The sequence below is a fragment of the Anomaloglossus baeobatrachus genome, chromosome 3 (assembly GCF_048569485.1).
Source record: "Anomaloglossus baeobatrachus isolate aAnoBae1 chromosome 3, aAnoBae1.hap1, whole genome shotgun sequence".
Taxonomy (NCBI): domain Eukaryota; kingdom Metazoa; phylum Chordata; class Amphibia; order Anura; family Aromobatidae; genus Anomaloglossus; species Anomaloglossus baeobatrachus.
In genome coordinates, this window is record NC_134355.1 from 385790942 (window position 1) to 385808796 (window position 17855).

A 17855-nucleotide genomic window follows, 5' to 3' on the forward strand; every position below is an offset into this window, starting at 1 on the left:
TGGAGGGCTGTCTCAAGGCCATCATACTGCATTGGGGTCACTGGGGGGTATTATACATTGTGGAATGGGGTCATAACTTGCTGATTAGTTGGGGTCTGACCGATTGAACCCAAAATGATCCTGAAATTGGTACACTAAAACCCTAAGAACAGGGCCCTGCAGTCTTGAATTGAATGGAGAACGTGCATATTCTCTATCCCTGCTCATTTCACAAGAATGCAATATAGAGTTGACAACTTGACTATTTACTTTTTCTGGAAGGCTTTTAAAAAAATCTTGGACAGACAATATTTTTACTGCGAAATTGGAAAACCATAATAAATCACTATGATTTTAAGCGATACAAGTCTACAACCTATAATTCTGTTTTGATGAAATCAGCTTAATTCGCAGTAACCCATTAAAGGATGATAATTATAGTCAAAATATTTGGCATAAGTTTCTACAGCATCAAAAAAATCATGGACAACTTAAAACTTTTTTTACAGATGCAGCAAAAATTTGTCGTATTTTTATAGACTGTCCTGGAATTTAGCTGTCATGTGGAGATAGTCAAGCATTGTCCTGGGCTATATCTGGATGTCCTATTCACGTACAATGAATGGAGAGAAGGAAGAGCATGTGTATCGCCACTCCATTCTGGATAGAGCTGCAGAGCTCTGTTCTTGGCGTTCCAAAGGCCTGATCTATCTCTTATAGCGTATAACTTGTGATTTTAACAATAACCTTTTAACTAATATATTAACTAAAACATAACTTTTAATTGGGGTTCTCTAAAATAGACAATACAAACAACAGTGATCCAACATCTATTTAAAGCTGAAACTGATTCGGCCATCCAAAATAATTGAATATCAACAGGGCACGACCAATTTCATAGTTATGAGGGGATTGTCTGTCCACTCAAAAGCCAAAGAGCAGGAGATTGGTGAGATAAAGAAAATATTCAAATAGATCAAACACTTGAATTTAGGCAAAGAACGGATCCATAAATTGATGTGTACCGAGTTCTTTCTAATATATTTATATTTATGGATCCGTTCTTTGCCTAAATTCAAGTGTTTGATCTATGTGAATAAGTATAGTGTCCAGATGTGCATATTTTCCTTATCTCACCCATCTCCTGCTCTTTGGCTTTTGAGTGGACAGATAATCGCCTCCTGTAGACTGTGAGCCCTCGCGGGCAGGGTCCTCTCTCCTCCTGTACCAGTCTGTTATGTACTGTTAATGATTGTTGTACGTATACCCTTTCACTTGTAAAGCGCCATGGAATAAATGGCGCTATAATAATAAATAATAATAATAATAATAACTATTAAATTGGTCGTGCCCTGTTGATATTCAATTGGTTGGCCGAATCAGTTTCAGTTTTAAATAGGTGTTAGATCACTGTTGTTTGTATTGTCTATTTTAGAGAACCCCAATTAAAGGTTATGTTTTAGTAACACATGATGCTATTTTGACCTGAAATACATGTTGGAATCTTGTTTCTGTATACCTAATGGTTATCAACAATTGCTTTTATCATTAATATATTAACTAATAGCTTGAAATACGTAAACATACATACCTCAAAATGTTTGGTAATATTGTTTTTCTTCCGATCAAATGAATGATAGTGTAAGGTAATAGTCAACTTTCCTTTTACTGGCATCCCATAGGTATATCTACAATACATGAAACATGTTGTAATAAAAAAAAAAATAAGAAAATATATATATATATATATACACTATAACATATATATATATATATATATATATATATATATATATATATATATATACATATATATATATATATATATATATATATATATATATATATATATATATATATATAGATACTATATTATATATATGTATATATATATATATATATATATATATATATATAATGTATAAAGTAGCAATATAAAAGTTGCACTTTGCTATAAAAACCTACACGTGCTTAAAACAAGAGCCCATTGATGGTTTTGTGTGCGTTAAATTAGATATATGTGGAAGACAGAGATTAGACACTAGAAGTTCTAAATATGAATGACAGGATAAATTATAAAAACGTGTATTAGAACATTTATGTTACTTCAGTTTCTTATGGATGCTGTAAAGAGTAGAAATCCAATTAAGGAAACATTTGTAATGACTATTTTCAAGGAACTCTTATTTTTACATCTGCAACCACTTTACATTGAAAAATAGATAGTGACAATTTGTACAAAATAACTATTTTAGGAAAAGAACATTGTACTGTCCAAGGAAGCAAGATGTATACATTTGTACCAGTGTGAAAGCATGTGATAACATCCAATTATTTCCATTACTGAAGGAAAGATCGGTAGTTTCCAAATTTTTATCAATGCTGTCATAGTACATAAAATGATATCATGAACGAAAATTTAGTGATTGACGAAAGCAAGGGCCAAAGCAGAATCTGGATTATTTAATGTATGAAGGATTGAGCTCATAAACACATTGGGCTTGTTCTATCAATTAGTAACTTTTTGATTTACAATAAATTTATCAAACGATTTTGTGCCATTTTTCAACTTGTTTCTTGTGGTTTCATTAGATTTGTCTGTCTATCTGGTTTTTCCAGATGTATTAGACAGATTATACTGTTTTAAAAAGTTGCAAAATGTTGTCAAAACTTAATTTAGTTTACTCCTGAAAAATTTTAGGCAGCCTGTTATTTTGGTCCATTTTTTAGATATTTTATGGAATGTGCAACTTCTACATCTTAAAAGTCACAAAACCAGTTCAAGAAAGAACAAAAGACAATTTAGGGCTTTCTGATATCACTTTTTCCTTTTTTTATCTTGTGGCAAAAAGTTTCATGTTTGTCAAAATGTCTCAAAAATTCCTGCTGTATAAAGCTGTAATATATTTGCTGATTTTTTTTTAAACTTTTTAAAGGGTTGCAAATAATGAATCAGGCGAGAACATCTGGAAACCCTTAGCTTTACCCACAGTGGCAAACTAAAGTAAATAAAATGGAGAACATAAAAAAGACAAATAGAAAGCTGAATTTGGTTCAAGCACAGAAAAGTCACAAAATAATAAAAAAAAACAGAGGCAAATGTGGCAATTGGGCCCAAAATGTCTTGCCAAAATTAATGACTAGTAGGACAATATCACTACATATAGAAAGAAATGCCTTTATGCCTATATTGCCTTAATCAGGAGTTAGAAACAAATACATTTATTTCAGAAATTTTGGATATGATAGAACACCATCATCAAAGATTTTTTGTTTAATTTCCCAATGAGGAATGTCTCTATTTTTTACCCTAAATAGAGCTCTGTGAAAATCAGTGTGAATTGAGTACCAAGGTCTTCCTTTCATTTTACTATTTACTCCCCTGTTTTATTTTACCCTCAATATTGCCATATAAGGACTTATTTTATTGCTGGACAAGTTTTACTTTTAAGTGAAACCATGCGTTTTACCATGTAGTGTACTGGAAAAAATTCCAAGTGCGGAAAAATTGCAAAAAAAGTGCAATTGCATGATTGTTGTGGGGGTATTTTAATCATTGTGTTCTCTATATAGTAAAACTGATGTATCCGTGTGATGCCACAGGCTAGTACGAGCTCGTAGATACCAAACATGTATAGGTTAATTTTTATGTAAGGAGTTAAAAAAATTCAGAGGTTTATCCCAAAAAAGTGGTGCAGTTCTCACTTTTCGGGATCTGGGGCTCAGTAATGGCTTATTTTTTGCATCTCGAGTTGACATTTTTAATGGTACCATTTTTTTGCGCAGATTTGCTACTTTTTGATCGCCTGTTATTGCATTTTGCGCAAAATTTGCAACAACCAAAAAATTTTGGAGTTTGGAATTTTTTTCCGCTATGTTGTTTACTGATCAGATTAATTGATTTTACATTTTGATAGATTGCGCATTTCTGAATGTGGTGAATGTGTGTATATTTTTAAATTTTTTAACCCTTTAATTTTCAACAGGAAAAATGAGGGATGATTTAAGCTTTTAGGTTTCAAATTTTTTTTTACATTTTTTAAATTTTTTTATTTATTTTTTTATATTTTACAAGTCCCCTTAGGGAACTATAAGGATCAGCAGTCTGATTGCTCATTCATTTCTCCTGATCAGAGCTGCACAGCTCAGACTAAAAGAAATGCTTGTCTTCTGTCACTGGCAGCACTTTACTGGCTGTAACAGGAAGTGAGTTATGATGGCTACAGGAGTCATCACATGACCCTGTGCTACCATGGAAAAAATCGGCTCCCTGTGATCACGTCACAGGGGCTATGATGGCAGCGGGTAAGTGTACGTTACCCTCTGCGGGCATTTAAATCACGCTGTCACATTTCAAATCAGCACGACATGTGCGGGTATCACCACCGGCTCACCACAGTAGCCGGTGGTGATCACCCCTTCATGATTTAGGATGTATCGTTACATTCTCAGTCGTGAAGGGGTTAATCTTCACCCCTTTACCCCCACCCATAATTCCGCCCAACCCTCTGTGCCAGCATCACTGATTGGAATGTGTCTTATTGACAAATTAATAATTACCTCCTTCCCCCTCTCATAATCTCACCCATCCCTATGTGTTGGCATCGGTGATTGGAATGTGTGTTAATGGCAAATTAATATTTATCTCCTTTCCCCGCCCATAATCACGCTCATTCCTCTGTGCCGCCATCAGTGATTGGAACGTGTCTTAATTGCAAAATAATATTCAACTTCTTCCCCGTCAATATTCATGCCCACTCCTCTGTGACGGCGTCAGCGATTCAGTCACACTGCTGTATTATTGCTCGAGAATCGCATCGCAATGCCCAGACTGGCCAGTGGCTCTTTTGACCTGAGTATGCCAGCGTGTATTTCTATGCAGCTGTCACGCTCAGGTGAGGAGCGCCGTCGGCCGGTCCCAGCATTGCGATGAGTTCCTCGGGCAGTAATACGGCAGTGTGACTGAATCACTGATGCAATTGTCATGAAATCTGGCACTCTGACAAAGAGGTATGCTTGCAAAAAGTAAGTGCTTTAATCCAAAATAATAATGTTGGTTAACATTTCGGTCAGGACCTTGACCTTTATCAAAACTAACACTATAAAGAAAATGTACAAGTATGTCTAGTATATAAGTATACATAGAAAACATATATACAAACAATGCAATCAAAATCAAACACAATTCTAAACATGGTAATGTAGCCATCATATTGGACAGAACAACATATCCAGTATTTGCATATAAGGTATGAAAATGTAGAATATAGGGCAAAGAGATAAAAATATCAATCATAATGATATGTTACATAAAAAACATAGAAGAAATTCTTTAAAAAGGGAAACTTTGTAGACAATAAAAAAAATATACAGATATCCAGAGGTATCAGACCTAAGGAAATGCATGCCAAGTTGAGAGCAAGAGGCTATCCTCAAGTCATAGTGAGGAGGAACAGGAATTTAACCTCACATATCGTCACACCTATGACTGATCAATGTGTAACCTTCATACACACCTTCCATCCCTATACATACAGGATTCATAAATTCACACGTGCACTTTGGCACATCTTGAATCGAGGATAGCAGAGCATAAAAGAGTTCCGAAGCTCTTTCCTTCCATGCTTCCACAGGGCCCCTAATCTCAGCAATAAATTAATTAGAGGAGACCTAAGCACTAAATGTATCTGACCAAGTCAGACCTATCTTAGTACACCATGGAGAGGTACATTCCAGTGCCTAAATTGCCTCCAGTGCAATAATGTATCTAAAGGGGACAAAGTCTATTATCCACAGAAAGGCCAGAGTTTTCCTATTAAGGGATTCTACACATGCAAAACAGAGTTTGTAATTTATGTCATCAAATGCCCTTGTTGCCTGTGGGGAGACGACACAATAGGTATGTGCCAGAATATCACAGCATAAGTCCACAATTAGGTGTGAACATCTCTCCCTTCCCCTTCGGTTTCATTTTTAAAAGATGGGTCATAAATTATCTCAATTGAGATTTCAAGTCATGGTGCAGATCCCCCAACATAGGAAAGGGCATCAACAGAACTACCCAACTTAAAAGACGGGAAGTGTAGTGGATCTTTATGCTCCAGACCCTGGAGCCTAAAGGCTGCTTTACACGCAGTGACATCGCGAGCGATGTCGCTCATGAAAGCACTCGGCACCGTCGTTTGTGTGTCACGGGCAAATCGCTGCCCATGGTGCACAATATCGTTAGTCCCCGTCACACGTACTTACCTGCCTAGCGACGTCGCTGTGGCCAGCGAACTGCTTCTTTTCTAAGGGGGCAGTTTGTGTGGCGTCACAGTGACGTCACACAGCAGGCGGCCAATAGAAGTGGAGGGGGGGAGAGCAGCCAAAGGAAAGACACACCCACCTCGTTGCCGTTGGACGCAGGTATGGTGTTGTTCGTTGTTCCTGGGGTGTCAGACGTAGCGATGTGTGCTGCCTCAGGAATGACGAACAACCTACATCCTGCACCAGCAACGATATTTGGGATTTGAACAACGTGTCAACGAGCAATGATGTGGTGAGTAGTTTGGATCGTTAGCGGTCGTTCGTACATTTCACACCAAACGACGTCACTGACGAGGCCGGATGTGCGTTATGAATTCCGTGACCCCAACGACATCTCATTAGCGATGTCATTGCGTGTAAAGCCCCCTTAAGGCTATGTGCGCACATTGCGCAGTGTCCATGCTGAAAAATCTGCAGTGATTTAGCAGTGCATTTGCGCTTCAAATCGCTGCAGAAACACTGTGTAATGGATCTAGTGTGTCTGCAGAATAGATGCCGATTTCATGCGCTCTGGATGCTGCCTCTCCCATAGACAGAGTGGGAGCTGCATCCAAAGTGCACCAAATAAGTGACATGTTACTTTTTTAAGTGCAGCGATTTGGATCAAAATTTCAGCATGCAAATCACTGCGCTCAAAAAAGCAACGTGCGGACGGATTATGAACAATCTTTATAGATTGTGCTGGGGACTAGAGATGAGCGAACCGGTCCCGGTTCGGCTCGAGGTCGGTTCGCCGAACGGAGGTCAGGTTCGAGTTCGGCTCGTCGAACGTTCGACGAACCGAACTCGAACTGCATAGGAAACAATGGCAGGCATTCACAAACACATAAAAACACCTAGAAAACACCCTCAAAGGTGTCCAAAAGGTCACAAACAACTCACAACACAACACAAACACATGGGAAAGTGACAAGGACATATACTTATGCAAAAACAAAAGAGCTGGACAAGGAAAAAGAGGAGGAGACACAGATATAGGCATGGCACGCCCTTCTAAAGTCATGTAAAACACCGCAAGGTGACTCCAAGCGGAGTCTCCCTTTTTTCCAAAAATTGGGCCCCACACACACCCACCCATTCAGTGGCAGCACTTGTGCCCCAGTTGTACACTTCACAGCTAGATTTGCATCAAGCACATTCAAAAATACGCCATAATTAACCGTCCCCAGGATGACACCAGGGTAGGTAGCAAAGTCTTTCCTGATCCCAGCTCTGTTCATCTTGGCTTCTTTTAAAAACACAGCAAGCAAGGGTTACTCCAAGCGGAGTCTCCCTTTTTTCCAAAAATTGGGCCACACAGACACCCACCCCATCAGTGGCAGCACTTGGGCTCTAGTTGCAAACAGGATGTTTTGATTTGCATAAAGCACATTCAAAAATACGCCATAATTAACCGTCCCCAGCATGACACCGGGGTAGGTAGATAAAATCTTTGCAGAACCATGACTTGTTCATCTTGGCTTCTTTTAAAAACAATGTAAGCAAGGGTTACTCCAAGCGGAGTCTCCCTTTTTTTCCAAAAATTGTGCCCCACACACACCCACCCATTCAGTGGCAGCACTTGTGCCCTAGTTGTACACTTCACAGCTAGATTTGCATCAAGCACATTCAAAAATACGCCATAATTAACCGTCCCCAGGATGACACCAGGGTAGGTAGCAAAGTCTTTCCTGATCCCAGCTCTGTTCATCTTGGCTTCTTTTAAAAACACAGCAAGCAAGGGTTACTCCAAGCGGAGTCTCCCTTTTTTCCAAAAATTGTGCCCCACACACACCCACCCATTCAGTGGCAGCACTTGGGCCCTAGTTGCAAACAGGATGTTTTGATTTGCATCAAGCACATTCAAAAATACGCCATAATTAACCGTCCCCAGGATGACACCGGGGTAGGTAGATAAAGTCTTTGCTGAACCATGACTTGTTCATCTTGGCTTCTTTTAAAAACAATGTAAGCAAGGGTTACTCCAAGCGGAGTCTCCCTTTTTTTCCAAAAATTGTGCCCCACACACACCCACCCATTCAGTGGCAGCACTTGTGCCCTAGTTGTACACTTCACAGCTAGATTTGCATCAAGCACATTCAAAAATACGCCATAATTAACCGTCCCCAGGATGACACCAGGGTAGGTAGCAAAGTCTTTCCTGATCCCAGCTCTGTTCATCTTGGCTTCTTTTAAAAACACAGCAAGCAAGGGTTACTCCAAGCGGAGTCTCCCTTTTTTCCAAAAATTGGGCCACACAGACACCCACCCCATCAGTGGCAGCACTTGGGCCCTAGTTGCAAACAGGATGTTTTGATTTGCATCAAGCACATTCAAAAATACGCCATAATTAACCGTCCCCAGGATGACACCGGGGTAGGTAGATAAAGTCTTTGCTGAACCATGACTTGTTCATCTTGGCTTCTTTTAAAAACAATGTAAGCAAGGGTTACTCCAAGCGGAGTCTCCCTTTTTTTCCAAAAATTGTGCCCCACACACACCCACACATTCAGTGGCAGCACTTGTGCCCTAGTTGTACACTTCACAGCTAGATTTGCATCAAGCACATTCAAAAATACGCCATAATTAACCGTCCCCAGGATGACACCAGGGTAGGTAGATAAAGTCTTTGCTGAACCATGACTTGTTCATCTTGGCTTCTTTTAAAAACAATGTAAGCAAGGGTTACTCCAAGTGGAGTCTCCCTTTTTTTCCAAAAATGGTGCCCCACACACACCCACCCATTCAGTGGCAGCACTTGTGCCCTAGTTGTACACTTCACAGCTAGATTTGCATCAAGCACATTCAAAAATACGCCATAATTAACCGTCCCCAGGATGACACCAGGGTAGGTAGCAAAGTCTTTCCTGATCCCAGCTCTGTTCATCTTGGCTTCTTTTAAAAACACAGCAAGCAAGGGTTACTCCAAGCGGAGTCTCCCTTTTTTCCAAAAATTGTGCCCCACACACACCCACCCATTCAGTGGCAGCACTTGGGCCCTAGTTGCAAACAGGATGTTTTGATTTGCATCAAGCACATTCAAAAATACGCCATAATTAACCGTCCCCAGGATGACACCGGGGTAGGTAGATAAAGTCTTTGCTGAACCATGACTTGTTCATCTTGGCTTCTTTTAAAAACAATGTAAGCAAGGGTTACTCCAAGCGGAGTCTCCCTTTTTTTCCAAAAATTGTGCCCCACACACACCCACCCATTCAGTGGCAGCACTTGTGCCCTAGTTGTACACTTCACAGCTAGATTTGCATCAAGCACATTCAAAAATACGCCATAATTAACCGTCCCCAGGATGACACCAGGGTAGGTAGCAAAGTCTTTCCTGATCCCAGCTCTGTTCATCTTGGCTTCTTTTAAAAACACAGCAAGCAAGGGTTACTCCAAGCGGAGTCTCCCTTTTTTCCAAAAATTGGGCCACACAGACACCCACCCCATCAGTGGCAGCACTTGGGCCCTAGTTGCAAACAGGATGTTTTGATTTGCATCAAGCACATTCAAAAATACGCCATAATTAACCGTCCCCAGGATGACACCGGGGTAGGTAGATAAAGTCTTTGCTGAACCATGACTTGTTCATCTTGGCTTCTTTTAAAAACAATGTAAGCAAGGGTTACTCCAAGCGGAGTCTCCCTTTTTTTCCAAAAATTGTGCCCCACACACACCCACACATTCAGTGGCAGCACTTGTGCCCTAGTTGTACACTTCACAGCTAGATTTGCATCAAGCACATTCAAAAATACGCCATAATTAACCGTCCCCAGGATGACACCAGGGTAGGTAGATAAAGTCTTTGCTGAACCATGACTTGTTCATCTTGGCTTCTTTTAAAAACAATGTAAGCAAGGGTTACTCCAAGTGGAGTCTCCCTTTTTTTCCAAAAATGGTGCCCCACACACACCCACCCATTCAGTGGCAGCACTTGTGCCCTAGTTGTACACTTCACAGCTAGATTTGCATCAAGCACATTCAAAAATACGCCATAATTAACTGTCCCCAGGATGACACCGGGGTAGGTAGCAAAGTCTTTCCTGATCCCAGCTCTGTTCATCTTGGCTTCTTTTAAAAACACAGCAAGCAAGGGTTACTCCAAGCGGAGTCTCCCTTTTTTCCAAAAATTTGGCCACACAGACACCCACCCCATCAGTGGCAGCACTTGGGCCCTAGTTGCAAACAGGATGTTTTGATTTGCATCAAGCACATTCAAAAATACGCCATAATTAACCGTCCCCAGGATGACACCGGGGTAGGTAGATAAAGTCTTTGCTGAACCATGACTTGTTCATCTTGGCTTCTTTTAAAAACAATGTAAGCAAGGGTTACTCCAAGCGGAGTCTCCCTTTTTTTCCAAAAATTGTGCCCCACACACACCCACACATTCAGTGGCAGCACTTGTGCCCTAGTTGTACACTTCACAGCTAGATTTGCATCAAGCACATTCAAAAATACGCCATAATTAACCGTCCCCAGGATGACACCAGGGTAGGTAGATAAAGTCTTTGCTGAACCATGACTTGTTCATCTTGGCTTCTTTTAAAAACAATGTAAGCAAGGGTTACTCCAAGTGGAGTCTCCCTTTTTTTCCAAAAATGGTGCCCCACACACACCCACCCATTCAGTGGCAGCACTTGTGCCCTAGTTGTACACTTCACAGCTAGATTTGCATCAAGCACATTCAAAAATACGCCATAATTAACTGTCCCCAGGATGACACCGGGGTAGGTAGCAAAGTCTTTCCTGATCCCAGCTCTGTTCATCTTGGCTTCTTTTAAAAACACAGCAAGCAAGGGTTACTCCAAGCGGAGTCTCCCTTTTTTCCAAAAATTTGGCCACACAGACACCCACCCCATCAGTGGCAGCACTTGGGCCCTAGTTGCAAACAGGATGTTTTGATTTGCATCAAGCACATTCAAAAATACGCCATAATTAACCGTCCCCAGGATGACACCGGGGTAGGTAGATAAAGTCTTTGCTGAACCATGACTTGTTCATCTTGGCTTCTTTTAAAAACAATGTAAGCAAGGGTTACTCCAAGCGGAGTCTCCCTTTTTTCCAAAAATTGTGCCCCACACACACCCACCCATTCAGTGGCAGCACTTGTGCCCTAGTTGTACACTTCACAGCTAGATTTGCATCAAGCACATTCAAAAATACGCCATAATTAACCGTCCCCAGGATGACACCAGGGTAGGTAGATAAAGTCTTTGCTGAACCATGACTTGTTCATCTTGGCTTCTTTTAAAAACAATGTAAGCAAGGGTTACTCCAAGCGGAGTCTCCCTTTTTTTCCAAAAATTGAGCCCCACACACACCCACCCATTCAGTGGCAGCACTTGTGCCCTAGTTGTACACTTCACAGCTAGATTTGCATCAAGCACATTCAAAAATACGCCATAATTAACCGTCCCCAGGATGACACCAGGGTAGGTAGCAAAGTCTTTCCTGATCCCAGCTCTGTTCATCTTGGCTTCTTTTAAAAACACAGCAAGCAAGGGTTACTCCAAGCGAAGTCTCCCTTTTTTCCTAAAATTGGGCCACACAGACACCCACCCCATCAGTGGCAGCACTTGGGCCCTAGTTGCAAACAGGATGTTTTGATTTGCATCAAGCACATTCAAAAATACGCCATAATTAACCGTCCCCAGGATGACACCGGGGTAGGTAGATAACGTCTTTGCTGAACCATGACTTGTTCATCTTGGCTTCTTTTAAAAACAATGTAAGCAAGGGTTACTCCAAGCGGAGTCTCCCTTTTTTTCCAAAAATTGTGCCCCACACACACCCACACATTCAGTGGCAGCACTTGTGCCCTAGTTGTACACTTCACAGCTAGATTTGCATCAAGCACATTCAAAAATACGCCATAATTAACCGTCCCCAGGATGACACCAGGGTAGGTAGATAAAGTCTTTGCTGAACCATGACTTGTTCATCTTGGCTTCTTTTAAAAACAATGTAAGCAAGGGTTACTCCAAGTGGAGTCTCCCTTTTTTTCCAAAAATGGTGCCCCACACACACCCACCCATTCAGTGGCAGCACTTGTGCCCTAGTTGTACACTTCACAGCTAGATTTGCATCAAGCACATTCAAAAATACGCCATAATTAACTGTCCCCAGGATGACACCGGGGTAGGTAGCAAAGTCTTTCCTGATCCCAGCTCTGTTCATCTTGGCTTCTTTTAAAAACACAGCAAGCAAGGGTTACTCCAAGCGGAGTCTCCCTTTTTTCCAAAAATTTGGCCACACAGACACCCACCCCATCAGTGGCAGCACTTGGGCCCTAGTTGCAAACAGGATGTTTTGATTTGCATCAAGCACATTCAAAAATACGCCATAATTAACCGTCCCCAGGATGACACCGGGGTAGGTAGATAAAGTCTTTGCTGAACCATGACTTGTTCATCTTGGCTTCTTTTAAAAACAATGTAAGCAAGGGTTACTCCAAGCGGAGTCTCCCTTTTTTTCCAAAAATTGAGCCCCACACACACCCACCCATTCAGTGGCAGCACTTGTGCCCTAGTTGTACACTTCACAGCTAGATTTGCATCAAGCACATTCAAAAATACGCCATAATTAACCGTCCCCAGGATGACACCAGGGTAGGTAGCAAAGTCTTTCCTGATCCCAGCTCTGTTCATCTTGGCTTCTTTTAAAAACACAGCAAGCAAGGGTTACTCCAAGCGAAGTCTCCCTTTTTTCCTAAAATTGGGCCACACAGACACCCACCCCATCAGTGGCAGCACTTGGGCCCTAGTTGCAAACAGGATGTTTTGATTTGCATCAAGCACATTCAAAAATACGCCATAATTAACCGTCCCCAGGATGACACCGGGGTAGGTAGATAACGTCTTTGCTGAACCATGACTTGTTCATCTTGGCTTCTTTTAAAAACAATGTAAGCAAGGGTTACTCCAAGCGGAGTCTCCCTTTTTTTCCAAAAATTGTGCCCCACACACACCCACACATTCAGTGGCAGCACTTGTGCCCTAGTTGTACACTTCACAGCTAGATTTGCATCAAGCACATTCAAAAATACGCCATAATTAACCGTCCCCAGGATGACACCAGGGTAGGTAGCAAAGTCTTTCCTGATCCCAGCTCTGTTCATCTTGGCTTCTTTTAAAAACACAGCAAGCAAGGGTTACTCCAAGCGGAGTCTCCCTTTTTTTCCAAAAATTGTGCCCCACACACACCCACCCATTCAGTGGCAGCACTTGTGCCCTAGTTGTACACTTCACAGCTAGATTTGCATCAAGCACATTCAAAAATACGCCATAATTAACCGTCCCCAGGATGACACCAGGGTAGGTAGCAAAGTCTTTCCTGATCCCAGCTCTGTTCATCTTGGCTTCTTTTAAAAACACAGCAAGCAAGGGTTACTCCAAGCGGAGTCTCCCTTTTTACCAAAAATTGTGCCCCACACACACCCACCCATTCAGTGGCAGCACTTGGGCCCTAGTTGCAAACAGGATGTTTTGATTTGCATCAAGCACATTCAAAAATACGCCATAATTAACCGTCCCCAGGATGAAACCGGGGTAGGTAAATAAAGTCTTTGCTGAACCATGACTTGTTCATCTTGGCTTCTTTTAAAAACAATGTACGCAAGGGTTACTCCAAGCGGAGTCTCCCTTTTTTTCCAAAAATTGTGCCCCACACACACCCACCCCTTCAGTGGCAGCACTTGTGCCCTAGTTGTACACTTCACAGCTAGATTTGCATCAAGCACATTCAAAAATACGCCATAATTAACCGTCCCCAGGATGACACCAGGGTAGGTAGCAAAGTCTTTCCTGATCCCAGCTCTGTTCATCTTGGCTTCTTTTAAAAACATAGCAAGCAAGGGTTACTCCAAGCGGAGTCTCCCTTTTTACCAAAAATTGTGCCCCACACACACCCACCCCTTCAGTGGCAGCACTTGGGCCCTAGTTGCAAACAGGATGTTTTGATTTGCATCAAGCACATTCAAAAATACGCCATAATTAACCGTCCCCAGGATGACACCGGGGTAGGTAGATAAAGTCTTTGCTGAACCATGACTTGTTCATCTTGGCTTCTGTGAGGTAAATCCTGGGATATGAAGAGGAATTATGACTAGAAGTCATAATTGCTCTCATCACTCCCTGGCAGTGCCCCCCTCCCTTCTTGTGCTCAAATGTCCAGCATCTGTGAAGGTGTCACATCCCACTTACACCTCCAACAGCCATCTCCTCTGATATGGAGATGAGATGATGTGAGGACAATGGACCCAGGATGACTCCCTGCCGTCACCCTGTAACCAGAGTTGTATCTCATTAGCAAGGCTTGGAAGTAGCCAGACAGAACGACTCCAGTAAAAAATGGTTCATATCTCGCAAGCCATATCTCCGATAAATATGGCAACCATAAAAATGGTGTTTGCGCAGGCGGACGATGCTGGCACACCTTTTTTATGGAAGGGGGAGCTTGGGAAATACCCCAGGCGTGATATCAGCCATATGGGAACTCGTAGACAGGTCATGAGTCCCCTCGTTCTGTAGCTAAATTCATAACTGTCACAATGAGAGCATTGGCGTCTGCCTACGACGCTCCCAGGCAAAGTTATGGCCAATATCCCCTTTGCTGGATAATTCTGATCCATGCAGGGGGAGTGGCAGTGCTTCCCTGTGAGGTCACTAAGGTAGGAGGGGACCTGGATCTGCCCAGGTTGATAACCCTACTTCGGCCATTTTCCAGTGTTCTTCTGCTCGGGGGCCTGGTTGGGAAAGACCTGTGAGGAAGAATCCTAGAAACCTGGTCTACAGCGCCCCCCTGTGGCCAGACACACAAGGTAACTGATTGAATTGCATATCTGTTTGTAAACCATGCTTTATCTGTAACTGTACTCTGACATATGTATATTCTGTAGATTCCCTATTGTATATATTGTAGTTTCTAGTGTGCCTTAGGCGATTAAATTATATAATTAATCTTGGGCTGTTCTGTTATCTCGATCTTGAATCCCACGTCTGTGTGTTCGGCTAATAGTTACCGTGAAGCGGTTGGTGGCAGCGAGTTGTGCCAAGGATTATTGTGGGGAGGCCAGTGAGATTCGGGAAGATATTATATATTCCGCCCGCGGAGGTCGGGGGAATATATACCCTCCTCTCACCGGGGACCCTTCAATAATCGGCATAAGTAGTATAGCGGCCTCCTTGCTTATTGTCGGGCAATTCCATAATTGGCCTGACTATAAGAGGGGCGCTAGAGAGCGCGTCACGTGCTCTGTCTGTCGGTCGGGAGGTATAAAGGAGGGGTGACCCCCCCTTGCTACCCCCCGATTGTGACGTACTGGTAGCCAGCGCGGGGGATTTCTGAGTGACCCCCCGGTGGTTTGTGACATATTGGTGGCAAGCGGTGGGATCGAGATAATAGTGTGTGTGAGTGTGAGACCCATACTCCCAGACACTAAAGACTGCCTGCAGCAGCTGTGGCTGCTGGGGTCTTCAGACTAGCTCAACACTAGAGTGTCAGAGTGCAGATACTGTAAAGTGTGTGGAGGCATCAGGTGTCAGTTCTGTGTCAGTGACCAAAAGTCTGCAAGAATGGCTGAGAGCACCAGGAGCAAAGCCAAAGGAATGGCCGATGCTCAGGCCAGAGACGATGAGGAGGTTGTCCACGAGTCCTCCAGGAGCTCGACGCCAGAAAACAGCTCTGCAGAGGACATTGCACAACCGGGCACTGCTGGACAAGATGAGGAGCAGCTCGCCCAAGGGTCCTCAACGAGCCAGACGCCAGCCCTCCGCTCTGCAATGGACAGTGAAGCACCAGGCTCCGCAGCGGGCCGCAGATCACCACGTGCCATTCCACCGAGCCTGGGAGGCTCGGATAGCCTTCTTCAAATGGCTATGGCCCTACGCCAGGCTGGAGACCGGGAGGGCTACAAGGAACTCATGGCCGAGCGTGAGCGGCAAGCAGCGCGTGAAGAGCGCCAGGCAGAGCGTAACTACCAGCTGCAGCTAGCTCAGCTCCGGCCCTCATCAGCCACCCGTGACCTTCCAGACACCAAACTTCCAAAGGTCCGTGTTGAGGACTTCCCAGTGCTGGAGAAGGATGGAGACTTGGACTCTTTCTTGACTGCTTTTGAACGGACTTGCTTGCAGCATCATCTGAACAAGGACCAGTGGGCCAAATACCTGACCCCCCGTTTAAGGGGTAAGGCCCTGGATATCCTTGGGGACTTGCCTGCTGAGGCGGATCAGGGCTACGACACCATCAAGCGGGCCCTGATCCAACAGTACAACCTCACCCCGGAGTCCTACCGCAAGAAGTTCCGGACGCTGCAGAAGGGACCAAAGGACTCCTGGGCTGACCACCGGCGGGCACTTGCCCGAGCTGCCGACCACTGGACCCAAGGCCTGCAGCTTTCCACCGGACCGGAGATCCTGGACTTGTTCATCACGGAGCAACTCTTGTGGAACTGCCCTGAGGATCTCCGCCAGTTCATCCGAGACCAGAAGCCAAAGGGATCCACGGCTACAGCTGCCCTGGCAGATGACTACACCAACAATCGGGCTCCTGAAGCCAGGAGAGCAGCCACCAGCAGCACCTGGAGAGGGGGTAAGATGAACTCTGCGACTGCCCCACCTGCCCCTAGACTGCAGGGGGTGCCCCCCTCAACTCCCCTCTCCAGGCCCGTGGCAGAGCCAAGACGGTGCCACCAGTGCAACCTACCTGGACACTTCAAGGCCATGTGCCCTCAGCGTCCCAAGGCCCCGGCTCCGTCCCCGTCCCAAGGGCCGCCCAAGGTGTATTGTGTGGGTGGGGGTGGTGGTAGGTCCCTGGACAGCTTCCAACCTGTCACCGTCGGCCAGTCTGTGACCATAGGACTGCGAGACAGCGCCTCGGAGGTGACTCTGGTGCGGCCTGAGATGGTGTCCCCCCAAGACTTGATCCCTGGAAAAACCCTCGCTGTCTCCGGGATTGGAGGCATTGACCCGGCGCTGCCTGTTGCTGACATTTATGTGGACTGGGGCGCAGGGCGAGGGGTGAGGGAGGTGGGGGTAACTGATCGGATCCCTGCAAACGTGCTACTTGGGACAGATTTGGGGCAAATAACCTCCCAGTTTGGCCCCGCCCCAAAGGCTGAACCTTCAGCCAGTGCTGACATGACTCCTGACAATGTTAATGTGTTATCTATGAATGATGTAAGGGAGGAGGGAGTGAACTCTGATATTTCTGCTTGCACAGACACCATAGACACACACACAGCTGCAGCTGTGACAGGGGAGGGGGTCAGAGAAAGGTGTGACAATGCCTCTACAAGTAACCAGCCTGTGAGCTGGGATCTGCTGCCCTCTGCAGGGATAAGCAGAGAGCAGGGTGCTGCAGGGGGAGGACCAGTGTGTGGGGTGGGGGCTACCACAGCAAATGTGGGGTCCCCAGAGATTTCACAGCGGGGTTCTGTTGCTGCAGGGGGGGAACAGGCAGGTGAGATTGGGGCCGGTCCAGGAGCGGAAGTGCTCCCAGGTAAGATCTCGGTGCAGGGTTCCCCCACAACCGGGGTGTCAGGAAGCCAGGTAGGTCTGCCTGAACCGGCGACTTGGTCAGGAACGGAG

At 44.2% G+C, this 17855-nt stretch overlaps 1 protein-coding gene across 1 annotated transcript in view; it reads right to left on the reverse strand.

The window, feature by feature from the left end:
• Positions 1 to 17855, reverse strand: part of LOC142296516 (CD109 antigen-like) — a 474860-nt gene that overhangs the window by 289300 nt on the left and 167705 nt on the right. The window contains exon 8 of the mRNA XM_075340204.1: positions 1571 to 1667. Within this exon, the coding sequence (XP_075196319.1) occupies positions 1571 to 1667 (97 nt within the window). The remainder of the gene's footprint in view (positions 1 to 1570; positions 1668 to 17855) is intronic.